Source organism: Condylura cristata, unplaced genomic scaffold (assembly GCF_000260355.1).
Source record: "Condylura cristata isolate star-nosed mole 26May11 unplaced genomic scaffold, ConCri1.0 scaffold00004, whole genome shotgun sequence".
Lineage (NCBI taxonomy): Eukaryota > Metazoa > Chordata > Mammalia > Eulipotyphla > Talpidae > Condylura > Condylura cristata.
In genome coordinates, this window is record NW_004567105.1 from 1043040 (window position 1) to 1062325 (window position 19286).

The 19286-nt window shown below is 56.6% G+C and overlaps 1 protein-coding gene across 1 annotated transcript in view; it reads left to right on the top strand.

Annotated features, from left to right (window-relative positions):
• SMC1B (structural maintenance of chromosomes 1B) overlaps positions 1-18522 on the top strand; it is a 36545-nt gene extending 18023 nt beyond the window's left edge. Inside the window, exons 13-26 of the mRNA XM_012735097.1 lie at positions 3012-3149; positions 3404-3520; positions 4736-4842; positions 7445-7586; positions 8202-8347; positions 8688-8841; positions 10565-10663; positions 11013-11169; positions 11570-11724; positions 12591-12742; positions 15109-15178; positions 17153-17263; positions 17685-17776; positions 18399-18522. Coding sequence (XP_012590551.1) covers positions 3012-3149; positions 3404-3520; positions 4736-4842; positions 7445-7586; positions 8202-8347; positions 8688-8841; positions 10565-10663; positions 11013-11169; positions 11570-11724; positions 12591-12742; positions 15109-15178; positions 17153-17263; positions 17685-17776; positions 18399-18522 — 1764 coding nt within the window. The remainder of the gene's footprint in view (positions 1-3011; positions 3150-3403; positions 3521-4735; positions 4843-7444; positions 7587-8201; positions 8348-8687; positions 8842-10564; positions 10664-11012; positions 11170-11569; positions 11725-12590; positions 12743-15108; positions 15179-17152; positions 17264-17684; positions 17777-18398) is intronic.
• The last annotated feature ends 764 nt before the right edge of the window (positions 18523-19286 follow it).

The window sequence follows — 19286 nt, forward strand, 5'->3', positions numbered from 1 at the left end:
CTTTTTTTGTAGTAGATTTTTGCTACAAATGTTTACAAGTTTTTTCATTTATTTTCACAACACACACCTGCTTTCATTTTAGGATATAGAGTCACTTTACGTTCAGTGAAGTCTGTCTGGCACTTTGTTGTACAGATTTTCTTTTTAACCTGCCTCCAGTAATGGATGTTTTGGGGGTTTGCTATTAAAATAGTAAGGTATTAAACATTCTTTAGAGGAAGAGAAACAGAGTCCCTGAGATTGTAAATCCCGTAACCACTCTACCTTGGTTTGAATCCTGGATCTGCCTCTCAATAGCAGTGTGGCCTTGCAAGTTGCTGGCCCCTTGTACCTCAGTTTCCTCATGTGCAAAATGGACCTAACATAAAGACCTTCCTTGCAGGATGACTTCAGGCATGCAGTCAGGTAGTCTAGATGAGAGGGCCTAAGCTAGCTCTTACGTGTGTTTCCTTCCTGGGCACATCTTCCTGCCAGGCTGTCTTTTTAGCACTACTTTCAGAATTGTTTGTGTAATGAGATGAATGAGTCCGTCAGATATGTTATAAATATATATATTTTGAGTTTGCTTTCTTATCAGCTCTATTGGGGAATAACTTACATACAGCAGTCTTCAATTGTAAGTATATGGCTTAATAAATTTTGACAAACACACAGCATGTCATCCCCCACGGTCTCCACGAAGAGCGTTCCCACGGCCCCAGGCTCCCTAGTGTCCTGCCGGTCCCCTCGGGGCACCTGCAGGACTGTCTATAACCAGCATTAGAATTTTTCCTCTTTCAGAATTTCATGCAAATGGAATCACGTAGTAATTCTGTGTCTTTTGTGTCATGCTTTCTTAATGCTTTTGAACTTCTAGTGGGTGTTATCAAAAATGTATTCCTTTCTTACTATCTTTTTGACGTGGAGTATGTGTGTGGCGTGTGTTTTTGATCTCTATGTAACCAGATAAATTAATCTTTTAGAATGTTTGGATTTTAATGTCATGCTCAAAAGACCCTTATTCTTTCTGAAGAACACAAATGAAATCCAGCACCACTTTCTTATGGTGCTTTTGTGTACGTAACATTTTTACTGGAATTTGTGTTGATGACTGGGCATCTGGCTTTTTTTTTTTTTTTTTAAAGATTTATTTATTCATACAGAACTGGGGTACAGACCAGAGATGCGGAGGGTGAGAGAATTCACCAGGGACAGAGCAGGGAGCGGAACAGGCAGATCGACTGAGGGGAGCAGCGGGCGGGTCAGGAGAGGTCTGCCGCGCCATGGGGTCACCTCCGGGGCAGGCGAGGATCGAACTCACGCGGAAGTGGCTTTAGCTTCTTAGTGCTGCACTTTAACCCCCTGCACCACCAGGGAGGGCCGCATCCGGCTTTATTTTACCAGCTGTTTTGCCATTTATCAAATATCATTTGTTGACTATTGTAATTCCTTACTGAAAATGTTGATTTATTTGAAATGTCAACTTCGACATATACTAAAATAGTAGAATACTTTTATTTTTTTCCCCTGTTTCAAAACAACCAGTTTTTGATACAGAGAGGTATTCTGGCCGGATTACTCAACTGATGGACATGAAACAGCTGGAAAGAAGAAAAGACAGTATTGGATGAGAAGTGCTCTAATGACAGACCTGGAGTGCGGTTTTAATTAAAATAGTACAGAGGATTTGTGATAAATGATCTCCTAATTCCTACCTACGAAAAATTTTTCGAGACTCATCACAAAATCTGTGGGGCGTCGTGCGCCACTGGGGCCCGGCATGAGGTGCACAGAATAAGGGGACAGAACAGGAATTCCAGAAAGGGCCCTGTGTAGGCAACAGCTTCGCATACAAAGAGATGATGTTTCTGTGTGATAGGAAAAGGATGGATCATTCAGTAATGGACATTGGCGTGTCTAGAGAAAATTACCATGTGCCTCATGTTAGAACACAGGAAAAGAAATTCCAGATAAATTTAAGACTTGAATGTAGGAAAAAATGTCAGCGAGGCGGAAAGCCATTGTGTGCATTTCTGAAGTTTAAAATGAAGACTGGTTTCTGTACTGCTGAAGAACTCTACAGAAAGGACATAAAAGAGACATGCTAGAAAAACCTGGACAGATGACAGGATTAGACAGGTCACCTGAAGAATGCCATGTAGCTAGTAAATGTGGGAAATATTCCACATAGAATATAATAGTTAGGGGATACAAATTCAATTTTGATTACTTCCTGTCAGTAAGACTTGGGACAGAAGGTTTCTGTGCTGATGGAGATGATGCACAAGGCTCAGACATTAGTGCGGAAGTGTGGGCTTGCATGGCTGTGAGAAAGTGACCGGTGTCAGCCCTCGGAAACACACCGTTGACCCGGGTCCCACCTTGCGGGCCTGGTTGCCTGGGAATAAAATGCCATATGGGAGCATTGCAAACTGCTGGAAGCAGCAGACGCGCACCGTGAAGAGCAGCCGTTGACTGATTCGGTGCAGACACACCTGGAACAGTGCGGCCGTCAAAAGGCTGAGTTTAGAGCTTTTCCGTTAACTTCTTTGAGTAACTAAGAAAATGAGGAGACCAATGTTCAGTGAGTCCAGTTTGCAAAGCAAGACTGAAAGAAGGAACAGCTGGGGCGGGCAGCAAGCAGGAGGGCCCGGCCCTCTGTGCGGCAGAAGGCTCGTGATGCCGGCGGGGTGGGTGTCTTGGTGGGTGAAGTGTGGTACGCACGTCTGAGGAGGGGAGAACCTCCACTCCTAAGTCACGCAGAGTGGTAAACCAGCCTCCCCGCAACAAAATCGTAACCAAAAATGAATGGCAACCCCCTGAAAACACAACGAGGCGGCATGTGCCCCACAGCCCATGTCCGCGTCTTGCAGGAAGAGCCTCAGTTTCCAGGGTGCCAGGTGACTTCCTGGTGGCTCCGAAGGCTGCCAAGGGCTGTTACCAGAGGGCTAGTGTGGGTGTGGCAGTACGGAGGTGCCTGCACTGACGCGCCTTCCTGCTCTTCGATTCTCTCCATGTCTCTCCCTCCTCAGGACTTAATGAAAGCACTCCGCAAGGAAGCAGAATTGAAACAGATACAGACTCTGCTACACGGAACTCATACTCGACTCAAATACTCGCAGAGTGAGCTAGAGATGATTAAAAAGAAGCACCTCGCTGCTTTTTACCAGGTAATACAGACTTACAGAATGGCAGGAATTAGTGTATTTCGTGCTATTTAATATTTGGACACTTTATCCCGTGATTGAGATGATATCATACAGTCCGGTGACCTTTTTGTGTGGCTATTGGTCTGTGGTCCAGTGGTGCCTGGCCGTACCTGAGCTCGTGAATTTCCTTTTATTCTAAAAAGTACTTTCATTTGCACTCCCCAGTAGAAAGCTAGAGCACTGCTGTTAAAAGAAATCTTTCTCTCTGCAATTAGGAGCAGTCTCAGCTGCAGAGCGAACTGCTGAATGTCGAGTCACAGTGCACTATGCTGAGCGCAGCAGTCAAAGAGCGGCAGCAGAGAATCGAAGAGTTGCAAGAGAAGATCGACCAGGTCCTGGCTGTTGCTCACCTTACGGCGGCTCGCGCGTGGGTGTGGGGCTGGCTGAGTGCAGCCGCAGAGTGCGACCAATGCCAGCTTCCCTGGCCAGACAGGGTTCGCTTCCAGGCTTCTTAGAGACCCGGTGCCGTCTCGAGACGGTGCCAGTGGACGCTCACTCTCCCGTCCTCCACCTCCCCCTGCCCCTTGTAAAAACTGCGGCCTCCTTTTCTTTCTCCCACTGCCCCTAACACCAGGAAAGAAGGAACTGACATTCAGGTTACCCCTCACTTGGTGATCGGCGCCATCCCTCAGCTCCCAAGCAGCACTTCCCGCGGCTGGGAGGTTGGCGCGAGTCATCGCTGGCTGGGTGGCGAGAGGCGCTTGGTTCTGTCCATCCCACGTAAGCTGGTGCCGGCCTCAGAGGGCCCCGCGCTCGGGAACCTCCTCGCTCCACTTCCAGCTCGGCCCTCCGGCGCACGGGTTGAAGCCGCTGCGCCTCTTCTAGAAACGGGCCCCGGGCTGCTCGCTGACGCTTGTGTGCAGCTAAGGCGGGTCACGGTGACCGGCCCTGAGCGTTCCGTCCCTTGGCTGGGGCAGGACGAGCCACGCCAAGTGTGTCCGCAGTGCCCGGCAGCCGGGCTGCGCAGTCCGGGTGCACTTGAGCGGGCCGCCCTTCAGTGGGCGTCAGACCACATCACCACTAATTTGTGCTCAACTAAAGTTGAAAAGTTACTATTTCCTGTTGGTAAAACGCACCTCTCTCACCCTGGTAGTGTATGAAGGCTGAGTTTTGAGACTCTTTTGCTAAACTTGGGTGGTTCCAATTTATCCAAATCATTTTGAGTCTTATTCTAGCCCCATCCCTCTTGGTTTCATACTTGTGCGGAGAGAGTTTTTTTACTTTTGTAGGATATTTTATTTCGGTGTTGCTGATGTAAATGAAGTACATTCAGACTTGTATTGAACACTTCAGCAAACCAAAGTACTTAATAAGGCCAGTGAGAAGTGTTCTTATTTCAGTTTTAGGATAAGAAGTTTGAAAGTACGCATAGTTAATAGAGTTTAGGAAAAGATCATTGGCCCCTCAGTATACAGGGCTTTGGGGGGACAGGGGGGCTTGTTTTTGGCCTAATTCGGAAAATCTTGGTGGGAAAAACTTAGATTTAAGCACTGTCTGTATACTTTTCTAAAATCAGTTACCAAACCAGTGTTTAAATACTTTAAAAGGTTGAAGATGATATTTTCCAACACTTCTGTGAAGAAATTGGCGTGGAAAATATTCGTGAATTTGAGAAAAAACATGTTAAACAACAACAAGAAATTGACCAAAAAAGGTACTTTTGTTAAAGATGTTGATAAGCAACTTATCCATGTAAGTGTAACAAATTCGTGATTTAAAAAATTATGCCGAGGTAATCTCTAGTTTAGTTCAAGAAGCATCTAGTCAACATTTATATTTTTATCAAGGGAGCTTTTAGTCTGTAAATTTTTTAGAGAGAAATCACAAATACAGAAAGTAAGAGACGGACACAGTTACACGGGTCATTAAGAGAAGAATAAGGCAGTCATTGACTTAATTCTCTGTAAATGTTCATATATGTGGGTAAGATTGATAATTTTCAAAAAAATATATTGCCAAAAATCACACAAAGCAAGATGAAAAAATCAGGAGACTGCCAGGCACCATAGGAAAAGAAAGTGACGCCTCCTTCCCGTCCGCTCCCAAATTCACCAGCTCGTGTGGTTCCACAGATGGATCGTCAAACTGTGAAGACGCGGGTGGTCTCAGCCCACATTTATTCTGGTTTCAGTACTTAAACTTTCATAGTGTACGAAAGAAATGCGTCGTTTTATGAAGTGAGCATAGTTGATGCCCAAATCTGGAAACCAGAAACCAGTCAAGTGAAGTCAGGTTACACTCAGAGCCAGCAGAGCAGCGCCAAGCCGCGTATCAGCTGGAGGGCGCTGGCGGCCGAAGCTGACTCAGGCCAGGAAATGCTGGGCCCCCTCGAGGGAGCGAGCGGGCAGAGGCTGCAGCTCTTCAGACCGACTAGCGGTGATGAAGAGGGCAGTGTGCAGGATTCGCCGTCTGTCTGGCTTTAGTGGCTTCAAGTGGGACTTGTTAGGTGCCTGGAGGGTGAGAAGACACGTCTGCCTCGAAGCCGGCTTCACGGGCTAGCGGACACATCCTCGTGAGGCAGAAGTGAGAAGAGGGTCGGTCCGGGAAAGCCCGGTGCGTTTTCCTGGACTCCCACAGCCCAGCGTACGCGGGTCTTGGCGGCCTGAGGCTGGTCGCTTGCAGGCGTGGGGGCACGTGTCTGGCTTGTGACTGAGCTCCCGGCCACCCCAGGGTCTGCGTCCCTGCCACGGCCCTGCTCGCCAGCCTGCCCGGTTCAGAACACTCCGTTTCTAGTAAGCCCTCCCCGCCACTGCTATGCTCCTTGTTGACTTTCAGGCTAGAATTCCGATGGAAGGTTACATTAGAGTTATTTGGGGAGAACAGCTTCAAAATATTAAGTCTTCTAGGAACATGAAGTATGTTCTAGTCATCTATATCGTTCACAAGAATTTTAAAGTGTTCTAAAAATTTTGTGTGTTCCTGCTAAGCTAATCTGTAAATCTGTAGTTCTTGGACTAGAATCTATTTTTGTGTCTTACTGACTTCTACAAGTGTCGACAGTGGCATCAGCTTTTATGGCTGACACCTGATGAGCGAAGTGCTCGCGTTCCTTGTGGCCGCCAGCTGACATGCTGCAGCTGCACACGGCACTTGGGTGCTAGTGCGCCCGGTTGGAGAGGAGTCGCGGTGGATCCCCAGGTTGGGGGCTGCAGGTCCAGCCTGGAAGGATGAACTGCGGAATTACCAGTGTCCACACGGCACTGAAAGTGATGGGACCGGGTGAGATTACACGGGACGGTGGCAGGTGAAGAGGCGGCGAGCCCGGGCAGGCTGCAGGCTGAGAGGATGAGAAGGAACCACTGAAGAGCGGGCTGCAGGGGGCTGGGGCAGAGCTTTGTGGCGGCGACCTGCAGCCAGCGCAGCTGCGTCCCGCAGTGGACTGCGCCCCGGTGGCTGGGAGCCCGGGGCTGTTGTCCCTGCCTGCGTCAGGCCCGGCTCCCCCACTCCCACAGAGGGGAGCCGTAGGCGAGTGCTTCACTCTGGGCCTGCGGGCACGTAGCGGAGCAGATGGCAATAGCAGCTCCTCGAGTCACAGCCTGTGTGCGTGAGCGCGTGTAACAGCGCTCAGCGGCGCCTGGCCGGGAAGCCGCTCGCCAAGGTCACTGCTGCTCCTAGCGTGGTGGTCACTCTTGTTGTCTTCGCAGCGGCTCTAGCAGCACAGCGCTAGCTGGTTAGTGCTGGAACCGCTCCTGGACGGATGCTCCTGCTGGCAGGACACGTGGGGCGGGGCGGGGGACGAGCTGCGGCTCACGGAGACCCGTGGGAGCGTGCCCGAGGGGTGCCTGTCAGATCGATCTCCACGTCTGAAGTTTGCGAATGGGTAGGCGGACTGTCTAGACAGGAAGGCACGCACCAGCCACAGTGGGAAGGGGAGGAACCTCTGGATGATGAAATGCTCAAAACACCGTAGCAGCACATGGAGCCTGGTTCTAGTGAACCAGTTTGTGTTTTAATTAACGAGACTCAGGGAAATGGGCAGTGACAGAGTTGACAGTAAGGAACTTCCCGTCCCCAGCAACCCATAGCTCTGTCTTGGGGCACTTCACTTTCAGAGCTGCAGACTGAAATAGCCCCTGGGGAGCAAGATGTTTGAAATTCGTGTCAAGAGATGTGTGGTGGAGGGAGAGTTAGACGGGACAGAGCAGGGACAGCACGTGCAGGTCACCACCGTACTGCTGGCGAGTTTGAAATTCTCCTTGGTGAGAATGGAAGGGATTCCGGGGACCACTTGTAATGCTCAGCTTTGGTTACTCTAGGTTAGACTTTGAGAAACAGAAAACTCGGCTCAATATTCAGATTGAATACAGTCACAATCAGCTGAAGAAGAAGCGAAATAAGATCAACACATTAAAGGAAACTGTCCAGAGAGGCAGAGCAGACATCGATAACCTCAAGAAGGTAATGAGTGGGCGACTGAGCTCCGGAAATGTCCTGCCAATGAGGGTGGGGGCGGGGCAGGCTGGGGAAATGGCCTGCAGCCCCACTATGGACTCACTGGGCGGGGAGGCCGAGCTGCGCAGGAGTCACAGTGGGTTCTGCCTGGGGCAGTGGTGAACAGAGGAACAAGTTAGAAAAAATTCTAGACCTGAGAGGCCGAGCTGCCTGCGTGGCATCGCAGCGGTTTCCGCGAGAACTTACTACGAGCCGTGGGAGAAGACTGGTCTGCTTTGTGGGGGCGAAGCAGCGGGCAAGGCCAAGCCTCCCGGTGGGGGGGGGGTGGGCACCGGGCCAGAGGGACTGGTCACTCGGGGTAAGAGAAGCAGAGACGGGCCGGTGCCAGGGAACAGAGTTTGAAACGGCCCAGGCGTTTGAGAAAGGAGGAAGTAAAGAAAAGCTGAAGTGTGGAAAACGCTTGCCTGCCAGCTAGGGGTCAGAGCAGAAACTGCGGACAAGAGGGCAGCAGGGCGGAACGAGATCGGGCCAGGCAGCACTTTGGGGTCAGCCGGAACGACCCTGGCTTTACCGACAGAAAGGTGCATGGGGGCGAGTGTCACACAGGTGGTCTCCACGCAGGTCGAGGAAAACTGTCTGCAAGTGGTGGACGAGCTCATGGCCCGGCGGCAGCAGCTCACAGACACGCTTGTGGCCCAGAACGCCGACGCGGAGAGGGTCCACGCACAGATCGAAGAGGAGCGGAAGTTGTTTTTGGCCGTCGACAGGTAATTCAGAACTTTGATCTCTGAACGACCGGAGCCAGCGTTGCAGAGTTATGGCTTGAAACCATTTTAAGGAGCCTTGGTATTTGCCCACGTCCGTTTTTGGTTTCGCCTGCACCACACCCCTCAGGGGTCCTGGTCTCCTCTGGGATAACGAAGAGACAGGCTGTCTTTTTGGCAGGTGAAAACGCAGATGGCCCCCCCGGCGTAAATGCCGCTCGACACGGCCTTGTCCTGCAGCGCAGTGTGCTTTCCTCTTGACGTAGCTCCCGCTGAGGAAGCTGTGCCTGCTTCTCACGTCTCTGCGTGGATGTGACACCTTTCCGTGGCTCTGCATTCACAGGGAGGTGGGAAAACGGCAGAAAGAAGTTGTGATCGTGCAGAGTGCTCTGGAGCAGAAACGTCTAGAAAAGCATAACATACTGCTTGACTGCAAAGTGCAGGACATTGAAATCCTCCTTTTGTTGGGGTCCTTGGATGACATCACCGAGGTCAAGGTACTCCTCCATTCAGTCATCAATCTGTGTGTGGTGGGGAACTTCATGGGACGCCCTGGACCACTAGTGAGGTCTCGGTTCCACAAATTCTGCCCCTGTGGGGCAGAAGAAAACTTGGGGGCAGGGGAGATAACCTCCTCAAGGGCAGAAGGACACTGATGATCATCCCTGAGGACTGAGTCATGGCCTCGTAGCTCCACAGAGCTTCTGGGCCCTTTGTCGGATGCCCGGGAGACGCGTGAGAACGGCGCTGCTGTGGAGGGTTACGGGGGGGTGGGTGCTCCCTGGTGGGCCGCACTGGGTGAGGGCTGCTGGCATGAGCTCTGCACGCCGCGCCTTCGCGGGCGCTGTGTGGAAAGGTTGTGCCTGCACCAGCTCTGAGGCACCCGGTGGTTCTCAGCGAAGGCCCTCCCTGTGATGGTGCCTCAGCGCGTCTTCTCGCTAGCCCCTTCCCACATGCCGCCCCCCAGACACCCTTTCAGCTCCTCCAGGTTTTCACTCTCAAAGGAGGGAGCCTTCAGGCCTTCGGACTCTTCACAGTGAAGCAGCTATAAACAACTTTTCTCTTACGTATCTGACCGTCTCATAACATTCTGAACTGACTTCACAGCCAAAAGGTCTTTGTCTTTTTTTCTCTATCTTAGCGGCAATCACAGCACAGACAGGGAGTAAGGAAAGGAGAAGACCCTCTCCTGGCCACAGTGGCAGATTCAGCTCAGGAGACAGGGAGGGACAGTGCCGGAGCGGAGCCTCGGTCCGGTCCGGACTCGCGGCCCTGGAGCACTTTCTGGCGCAGTGCGCTGGGCTTCGTCCTCTTGCTGGCTGTCCCCCAGGGTGACCGAGGGGAAAGGGTGCTCTCCTGTGCCCTCTGGTGGAAAATTCCTGGAAGAACTCGGACTGAGTCATGCGGCCCGGGTCCACTAGAGGGCACAGACGGAAGGATCCGTCAGCCCGAGTTGCAGGAGCAGAGCCACAGTCTGCCCGAGGAAAGCAGGTCTGTGGGAGTGGTCGTGTGCTCAGGCCTGCCTGGAGTGGAGTAGGTGGACGCTGTTGTCCAGTGTCCACGCGGCTGCACTGGGCATGGGTCCTCCCCTTGGCGAACCTGCAGGCTGTTCTCCACCATATGCACCGCAGAGCAAAGTTGATTCATTATTTGACAGCTTGAGTGACTTTCATGACCGTGGCGGAGTATTTCCAAGCAGGAATAAGACATTTACACTGGATTAAAACTGAGTGGCTGTCAGGTGGGAGGGCGCGGTCCTGTTCCACTTTGCCGCTCACGCTCGTTACAGCTGATGCTTCTTGAGTGAAGTGCGCGGGGTCGTGAAGAAAGGCCCAGGCCACGTTGTGCTGGCAAGAGGAGGGCTGGGGAATACGATCCTCCTCCTCCGGCTGAACACGTGCTCTTTCTGGTCTGGAGGGGGCGTGAGGGTTGGGGTGCGGCCACAGAGCCAGATTCTCCTGCTCCAGTAACTTTCAACAAGAAAATGGTGGAGGGCCCGAGGGGCGCGTTCCCTGGCTGCAGTCTGATAGCAGCCAGTAATGGGGGTGCTAGCGAGGTCGTTCTGGGAGCCCCGAGCAGCAGCAGCAGGAAGAAATGGCCTCTCCAGAGGGCCGAGCAAAGGTGCCTGGGTGCAGGCAGTTGCCCTGGGACAGCTGCAGCCTGTGGGTCCACGGGGCGGGGCCGCCGGTTCTGTAACCGGGAAGGGCTGCTGTTTTCCAGCTGGGAGCTGAAGCCGAAAGCACCCAAGCAACAGCTGATATTTATGAAAAAGAAGAACCTATCGAAGTGGACTACAGCGCGCTCAGAGAGGATCTGAAGGTACTGAGAGGTCTCTGGGAGGAGTCAGGGTACTGCTGAATACTGCACCGCAGAATAGCTAGTGGGCAATAAAGTTGAAAAACAAAAGTGGGTTTTCTAATATTTCTTAGAACTAGTGCAAAAAGGGGCGACACCCAGCAGGTAGGTGATCAGGGTTTGCCTCCTGGGGGAGTAAACGCTGCAGGAGCCGGGTTTCAGCCAGAGTAAGAAACACGGGGGCACCTGTGTGCCAGGAGACCAGCGCTACCAGCAGAGGCCGCCGGCGCCTGCATCAGCCTGAGGGCGAGGCGGGGCCGCACCCCGGGGGCCACGGCGGGACTGACGGCACCTGCCGTGTCGGCCACCCTAGGCGCTGGAGTCCGATGAGGACGTGGAGGACAGGCTGCAGCTCCTGCGGCGGCAGGTGGCGTCCCGGGAAGAGGTCCTGCTGAAGACGGCAGCCCCGAACCTGAGGGCCCTGGGGAACCTGCGCGCTGTCAGAGACAAGTTCCAGGAGTCCGCAGATGGTAAAGCAGTGCTGCTCCCCCTCCCCCGCCGACACCCCAGCTTCTGCCTCTGTTACTGTCACGTAGATTTTCCTGTGGACTCTGCCTCCTCCTCTGCACTGTCACGGTGAATCGCTGCCCCTTTCTGAAAGTGTCTTTCATTTAAAGCCAGCTGTCCTGGCTCCCTCAGACAGGCTTTGTGTCAGCACAGTAAGCGCCCGGCGCCCGTAGACTGTGACGGCGTAACGGTCACACTGCCGGGACAGGCGCGTCGGCTCAGAGCCGAGCGCTCGGCAGCGAGTGGCGGCTGGCAGGGTGCGCGGGACGGCCGCGCTCTTAGAGTTTAAAACTGTTATGCTTGACGGTGAGTAAGAGAAGCCCTTAGTGGTTTCCAAAGTAAAGAACATTGATTCTCTCTTAGCTTTTGAGGCCAGCAGAAAGGAAGCCAGAATGTGTAGGCAAGAGTTTGAGCAGGTGAAGAAAAGGAGATGCGATCTTTTCAGCCAGTGCTTTGAGCACGTCTCGGTCGCAATCGACCACATCTACAAGCAGCTCTGCAGGAGCAGCAGTGCCCAGGTACGTGCTCTGCACCCCGGCGCCGACGGGACTGTGTCTCGGGTGGCTTCTTCGCGGGAAATGAACGCCGCCACAGGCACGAGGGGCCAGGCGCAGGCCCATTCGGTCTGCGAAGACGGTCACCTGCCCCGCCCACCGCTGGCGGCCTGGACTGCTCCGACCCCCGCCTGCTGTGTCTCCACAGTGCATTGGGTCACTGGGTCTCCACGTTCTTGTCGAGCTCGATGATTCTGTTGTCTGCTACTAACTGGACTCTATAAGGCTTCTGATGCTCTCTCATAAAGGCAGGGTGGCGCAGGGGCTGGGTGTACTCGCTGGGGTGGGGTGGGGGACATGACCAGAGCAGCAGGAGGGAGAACTCAGGCCTGGGCTCAGCCCCAGATGTGTGCCCTGTGAGGACAGGCTGTGGCCGGAAGGTGGGAGCAGACCTCACCCCTCTGCTCTGCCGCACTCGTGTGCTCTTTTCCAACTGAGAGGTGATCTTGAATCAGATACTTAGAATTTCACCTGAAAATAGCCTTTTCAGTGAAGTAAAACTGGCACCCGTCCACTCCTGTGGCAGGAGTCGGCACCTGCCCCTGGGGGTGCTCGCTGACTGCACCTGCTCTGTAAGAGCGGCACGTGCTGCCAGAGGGCAGGCTGTGGGGCAGGCCCGGCCCGGCCCTGTGTGTGCGAGGACGTTTTTCCTCTGCTTCACAGAGCCCTGTCTGCTTACCACGTGGCGCTAAAGTGTTTGCAGGCCTCGGTCTTTTCCGTCAGAACTGAGGGGAACTACGAATAGGGCATTGTGCCGCTAGTGCTGCCACCCCATGTGAGGTTTACTGGTTGCTTGTCTGCTCTTGCTAAGTGCGTAACGTGTGTCGCAGGCATTCCTGAGCCCAGAGAACCCGGAAGAGCCTTACTTGGAGGGTATCAGCTACAACTGTGTGGCCCCAGGCAAGCGGTTCATGCCGATGGACAACTTGTCAGGGGGAGAGAAGTGCGTGGCGGCTCTGGCGCTCCTGTTCGCCGTGCACAGGTAAGGGCGCGGTGAGCCAGGCGTGCTCCGCGCCAAGCTGCATGCCCACAGGGGGTCCTGTGGCCTGTTCGCTGCTGTCCAGTTGGCATAGGTGATACAAGACGGTCGTCTTCGGCCAGACAGCTGAGGTTATGCTTTAGACATAATGATTTGGACCGTAACTCAGACAGTGCGATCTCCGACGTGTTTTTCTCAACTTACGTTACCAGTAGCTACTAATTACACCATGTTTAGCGCAAAGAAAGGAGACTATTTGGAATGGCCAGATGTGACATCACAGATGCCAAAAACCTAGTTGCAAAGAACCGAAAAACAAACCAAAAATGCTCCACTTGTGCGTATTTTCCTAGTCCATGTTTTCTTTTCTTTTTTTTTTTTTTTTAAATATAGTTTTGTTTTTTTTTTTTTTTTTTTTAAAGATTTTTTATTTATTCATACAGAACTGGGGTACAGGCCAGAGGCTCAGGGGCGGTGAGAGGCTTCACCAGAGACAGAGTGGGGAGCAGAACAGGCAGATCGACGAAGTACACTGCTGAGGGGAGCAGCGGGCGGGTCAGGAGAGGTCTGCCGCGCCATGTGGTCTCCTCCAGGGCAGGCGGCAGGCGGGAATCGAACTCATGCGGAAGTGGCTTCAGATTCTCAGTGCTGTGCTTTAACCCGCTGCGCCACCAGGGAGGGCCTTCTTTTTTTTTTTAAGATTTACTTGTACATACAAGAGCTGGGGTACAGGCCAGCACTGCAGGGGTGGTGAGAGGATTCATCGGAGACAGAGTGGGGAGCAGCAGGGAGAAGGGAGAGGTCTGCTGCGCCCTGGGGGTCCCTCCCTGGCCGGAGCTAACTTGGGCCTTTGTGGTGGACCATTCCGTGGTAGTGCCGAGACTTACCCCAGGCTACCAGGGAGGGCCTAGACCCACATGCTGACAGTTTTTTAAAGATTTATTTGTGCGTACAGAACTGGGGTGCAGGCCAGAGGCTCAGGGGCGGTGAGAGGCTTCACCAGAGACAGAGCGGGGAGCAGAACAGGCAGATCGACGAAGTCCACTGCCGAGGGGAGCAGCGGGCGGTCAGGGGAGGTCTGCCGCGCCCTGTGGTCACCTCCGGGCAGGCGGGGATCGAACTCATGCGGAAGTGGCTGTGGCTTCTCAGTGCTGTGCTCTAATCCGCTGTGCCACCAGGGAGGGCCCATGCTAATAGTTTTTCTGGAAACAGAAGCTTGACCCCACTGCCACTGATCAGAGTGGCAGTGTCTGTAAAATGAGGCAAGGGGGAAAGGCTAACCAAGGGAAGACCGGTGACAGCTTTCAGCGTTCAGAGCACCAAGGGAACAGCTCAGGCAGCCATGACGCTGACCCGAGCTCCGAAGGCCAGCCTCGGCATTTATGTCTGCCTCATGCTGGTCTCCTGAACGGAAAGGACCAGGCCACTCCCAGGAAGGGGAGGAAGGATCGTTCGCATGAAGCAGCAGGCAGGGGCCTGCAGAGTGGCCGAGCTGGGCGACACTCGACAGGCGTCCCCACCGCTTACGGAGCAGCTGTTCACCAAGTGCGTCTGTGCCAAAGTCGTGGCGCAGGAAGGGACTCCCCCGCTCAGACAGCACAGCACACTCGTGAACTAGTTCTCCAGACTAGGTGAAAGCACTGCAGAGGAGGCCTTAGTGTGGGGCATGGCGCCGGCAGCAAGGGAGGCTGCAGGCGGGGGAAGAAGGCCTCTCTGAGGAGTGAGACTTGGAGTTAAGCGTCCATTCGTGCGGCTAGCGCAGGGGAGAGCGTGCTGGGCCTCAGGAAAGGCAAGTGCCCGGAGCCGGGGCCTGAGGACAGCAGTGCAGCACGGGTGGGAGGCGCGTGCACCAGGCCAGTGGCAGACGGGCCAGGGTGAGCGGAAGGTTGGGGTGGCGAGGCCTGTGTGAGGACGGCGTCAGGGACCACTTAGTTGGCTAGAGTGAGGAGAGCTGCTGTTGAGGGTGTGGAGACCACACGGGACGGGGCGGTGATGAGAGAGGTTTGGGAGGGGTTGAGCTGTCGCTAGACAGCCACGTGGAACTGAGTGAGCTGTTGGGGAGGTGAGGTGGGAGCGCGCGCTGTCAGCGATGGTGGGAGCCGTCAGGACGTGGAGGCCGCAGCCTTGACAGCAGAGGGCCCCCAGGGCGCCACGGGTTAGAGACGAGAGCAAGGAGCCCGGGATGGGGCGGGCGCTCGGCACTGTGGCCGGCGTCAGAGGGGCAGGCGGGAGGACGGGATACAGACCTGGGGTGGGCGTGGGGGCAGCGGGGAAGAGGGCGGCGGTGCCCAGACGCGCCCACAGGGCGCTGCGTGGTGGGCCGTGCTCTCCTGAGCGTTGCGACTCACCAGCTTGCCGATTTCCCCTAGTTTTCGGCCTGCTCCGTTCTTCGTGTTAGATGAAGTAGACGCGGCCCTGGACAACACCAACATCGGCAAAGTAAGCTGCTTGGAATGCTGGGTGGGAGGTCCGCGTCGAGGCATTTTGTGGCCAGGAATTCTGTCCTCGGCGATTCAAAACCAGAATGAGTTAAGTATCTAAAAGCAGGGCTCAGCATCATTTTCGTGTAAGGTCAGGGAGCCCTCAAGTTGTTGGGGCGTCTACACAGGTGGCTCAGGGAGGCTGCCGGGCTGGGTGCAGCACGGTCGCTGGGCAGCTTGCTCCCCGCGCAGGCCCTGGGCACTAGAGGCCCAGCCAGTCGGCCTGGTGGCAGACAGGGCTGAGAGACTGGAAGTTGTACACGTCACGTCTCCAGAGAAAGCTCCAAAGGAATTAAAGGTCAGAACTCTGCTCCCCGCCCACTTCCCTCAGCCGGTTTGTCCTGTCACGACGGCACCGTGCCTGGTCCTTGCTCAGGCCGTGAGACGGGGAGAAAGGAGGCGGCAGTTTAATGCTCAGGGCTGAAGCTGGCCTGGAGGACCGGTGCCCAGATGCACAGGCCACCTGAGACAAGTCTCAAGCACGCAGCCTCACCGGGCATTTTAACAGGTTAGCCGTGCCGCGTCAGCACGGGCAGTGCCAGCCCTGCGGGAGGCAGCGTCAGTCCGCAGGGGCCCAGCGTCAGGGCCCTGCTGCTGAGCGGATGAGCGAGACCTGGGCGCATGGGCACGTCTGCCCCAGCAGAGTCCAGCGTGGCGTTGACCCCCTGTGCCTGGAGGCTGCGGCCTTGCCACAGGCTGGCCTCCGCGTCCCTTCTGACCTGACTGCGCTTTGCTCATGTCCATCTGCATGAAAATGGCACAGTGGCCCTGCCGCAGTGTTGAGAGAACAGTCAAAATCCGGCGCCCTGAGTCTTGAAGAGCACGGGCAAGCGCTGCCCCAGCAGGACTTCCGGGCGCCGAGGCCGGAAGCAAGCCTTGGTGGGCTCCTCCAAAGCCAGCTGGTCTGCACGGCCGCCCGGGTGCCAGGGCCCGTCCGGCTGGGAGGCCCTCCCGGGCCCGCAGGCGCCATCCCGCCTCTCACACCCACGTCCCATGTTGGGGGCGGCCGCCGCTGTGGTCGGCCGCTTCTTGGCAACACTCGCTGTCCCTCGCCCTGGCCGCCCAGAGGCTGGCGTCGGTGGCATCTGCAGGTTGGGTCTCGCGTGAGACCCGTCTCGGCGCCAGCCCACGCCCCGGCTCCTGCTCGCTCCCGTTTCTCCTTGGGCTCATGTCCCTGGCACGTCACTGCTGGCTGGAGACCGGAGTGGCGCGGCCTTTGCAGCTGCCAGGTGACTGGGGCCAGGGGCCCTGCAGGCGCGTCTCGTGTCCCCCAGTTTCAGTGTCTCCCGCTCCGAGACGCCGACCTTGTGTCGCAGGCCGCCACCACCTGACTGGACTTGAGGTTCCCTCCTGTCGTCAGCTGTTCAGCCGCAGGCTGGGCGCCTAGTGTCTCGGGTGCAGTCGGGACCACACAGACAGAGAGCACGCTGGGGGCCAGGGTCTGTGGGGGGTTGAGTCTGAGCTCCCCCATTCGCCAGCTTCCCAGCCAGCTTTGCTCCCAGGACTCGGTCCGCTCTGTTCCCCCCATTCCCTGGGGCTGCGCGCTCCGAAGCGCCGCCGAGCCGCCTGTGACTGAGCCCTGGTCACAACTGCCGCTGCACACACACTGCCACCTCGACCTTCGGGCTCTTTTTAGCAGGTTGGAAGTCGGAAACCGGGAACATAGTCCCTGTTCACCCTCAAAAAATAAGAGGGTGGCCTCCGCTTCACGTTAGCAAGGCTGAGTGCAACAAATTAGAGCTCCATTCTTACAAATCAGATCATAGATTGACTGTTCTTCACTCAGCCCTTGTTTTAGAATCTGTGAGGCTTCGCTGAGCCCCCAGAAGGGCACGGACCCGTCCACTCACTGCACTGGGCAGGCTGACAGCGGGCGGGCTCCGGCCCTCGTGGCCTTTCCTAGCAGGCCAAGCGCGCTCTCCTGCCCCCTCAGGTAGCAAGCTACATCAAGGAGCAGACCCAGGAGCAGTTTCAGATGATCATCATTTCCCTAAAGGAAGAGTTCTACTGCAGAGCCGACGCCCTGATCGGCGTCTACCCGGAGGTAAGGCCCGTGCGGTCTCCACCCGCACAGCGCGGTCTCCAAGTGGCGGCCGCCCCCTCTGGCTGCGGCCTGCGCGAGTGCAGCTAAGGTGGCTGTATTTATGCATGGGAAAACAGGTACGGGCCAGCGGTGGGGGGCGGGGGCTGAGAGGACTCCCCAGAGGCAGAGTGGGGAGCAGAACAAGTGAATCTACTGAAACCCACTGCTGAGGGGGCGGCGGGGAGACAGGCGAGGGCTGCTGCGCCCCGGGGCTCACGCCCTCTCCGCTGTGCCCTCGAGCCAGGAGGGAAGGCCCCAAAGTGACTTTCAGGAGACTCCGGTCAGTCCTGCCTTCCTGCAGTGTGCAGAGGGAAGTTTTGTCCGAACAACAGTAGCACGCACCAGCTGACAGGCGGGCCGCGAACTGTTCCCCCTCTTTCAGCACGACGCCTGCATGTTCAGCCGGGTCCTGACCCTGGATCTCTCCCAGTACCCAGACCCCGAGGGCCGCGAGCGCAGCAAGAGACAGCGAGAGTGAGTCACGGCCCCTGCAACGGCCGCGGGCTCAGGCGCGTCGCATCACATCATGCCCTGGGCCAAGCAGCGGAGGGACAGCGGGAGCCCGCAGGCCCCTGGGAGGCAGCGCTGTTCCCGAGGCTGCTGCTGTGCCCTGCCCTGGGCAGCGAGCGCTTCGCTGTTAGCTTTGAGTAAATTTCAGGGCGGAAAATAAAATTTTGTACCAAACATTTTAACTGTCATCTTAAAAGCAATCAGGAGAGTGCTGAGTCTGCAGCCCCTCGGGCGCCCGCTGAGGGGTCCTCCAGGCTGCGGCACCTGGGCTCCGGGGAGGTTACTTGGAAGAGCCGACGTCACTGGTTGAACATCCTAATAAAAAGCCTTCTAGCGGCAGAGGTCAGATTTACAGCTTCACTATAGAAGTTGGGCTCCGCTTCCGTGCGCGCTGGCCGCACGGGCACCTGCCGGAAGGGAGCGGTCCCTGGCGCGCCGCCCGGGCTCGGCACAGCTCGCAGCCTCACTCCATCCCAGCGACAGGCTTCAGGTGGGGCCGCCTCCAGACGGGCCGCGGGCAGGCGCCCGAGGGTGCGACGGGCCGCGCCCCGCCCAGGAGGCCTCCCCCCACGACCTTCTTTTTCAGTACTGGCAGTAGCGGGGACATCACCAGCCTGTCCTCGGTCCCCAGCTTGGCACGGCGCGTGCTCAGCGCGGCGCCCCTGCCAGGGTGCCCTCCCTTCAGAACGTGGCCTCCAGAATGGCGGTGACCCTTCAAGGTACAGCCACTTCTGTGACAGCCCGAGGTGCCACTTTCCCGCCCACACAAAAGCCGGCACGGGCACGGGGCTGGGCCTGCAGGGGACAGTGGCGCCTGCCGCGCCCGCCCAGGCATCCCTGCCCACGGGTGGCATCGTGTGGGTGCAGAAAGCATGGGGGAGCACAAGCACGGGCACGCGTGGGTACCCGGGCGGGGCGAGGCGCAGGGCTGCGCACCTGCGATTGCGGACCCTGGGCCGGGAAGTCAGCGCAGGGACACCTGGGAGCGCGACGCCGACCAGAGAGCAGAGTCGGTCGCGGGGGCTGGGCACCGAGCTGCTGCCTGCACCCCGCCCGCCGCCACCGCCTGCCCGTTCGCACCCCTAACCAGCACCGAAGGCTGAATCACGAGGGCTCCGAGACGGCGTTGCCCGCTGCCCGGGTCGACCGCAAGCCTGCCCGGCCTGACGGCTGCACCACCGGGCACCACGCGCCGAAACCACGGGAAGCTGAAAACAGCCGGCGGCCGCCCAGGACGTGGTAAGGGCGACGCCACACCTCTGCCACGGCAGAGCGGCTGAGGCGGGCGCCAGCGGTGCAGGTGCGGCCTGCTGGGTGCGTCGGGGGGGTGGGGGGCTCTGCGTTCACCCACAGCAGCCAGCAGGCCAGGGGTGGGGAGCCAACCTGGTGCGGCGGCAGGCGCCGGCCAGGTGTGAACCGGGCCGCTCTGCGCAGACCTGGCGCGCTCAGCTGGACTGAGCAACACGCTGGCGGC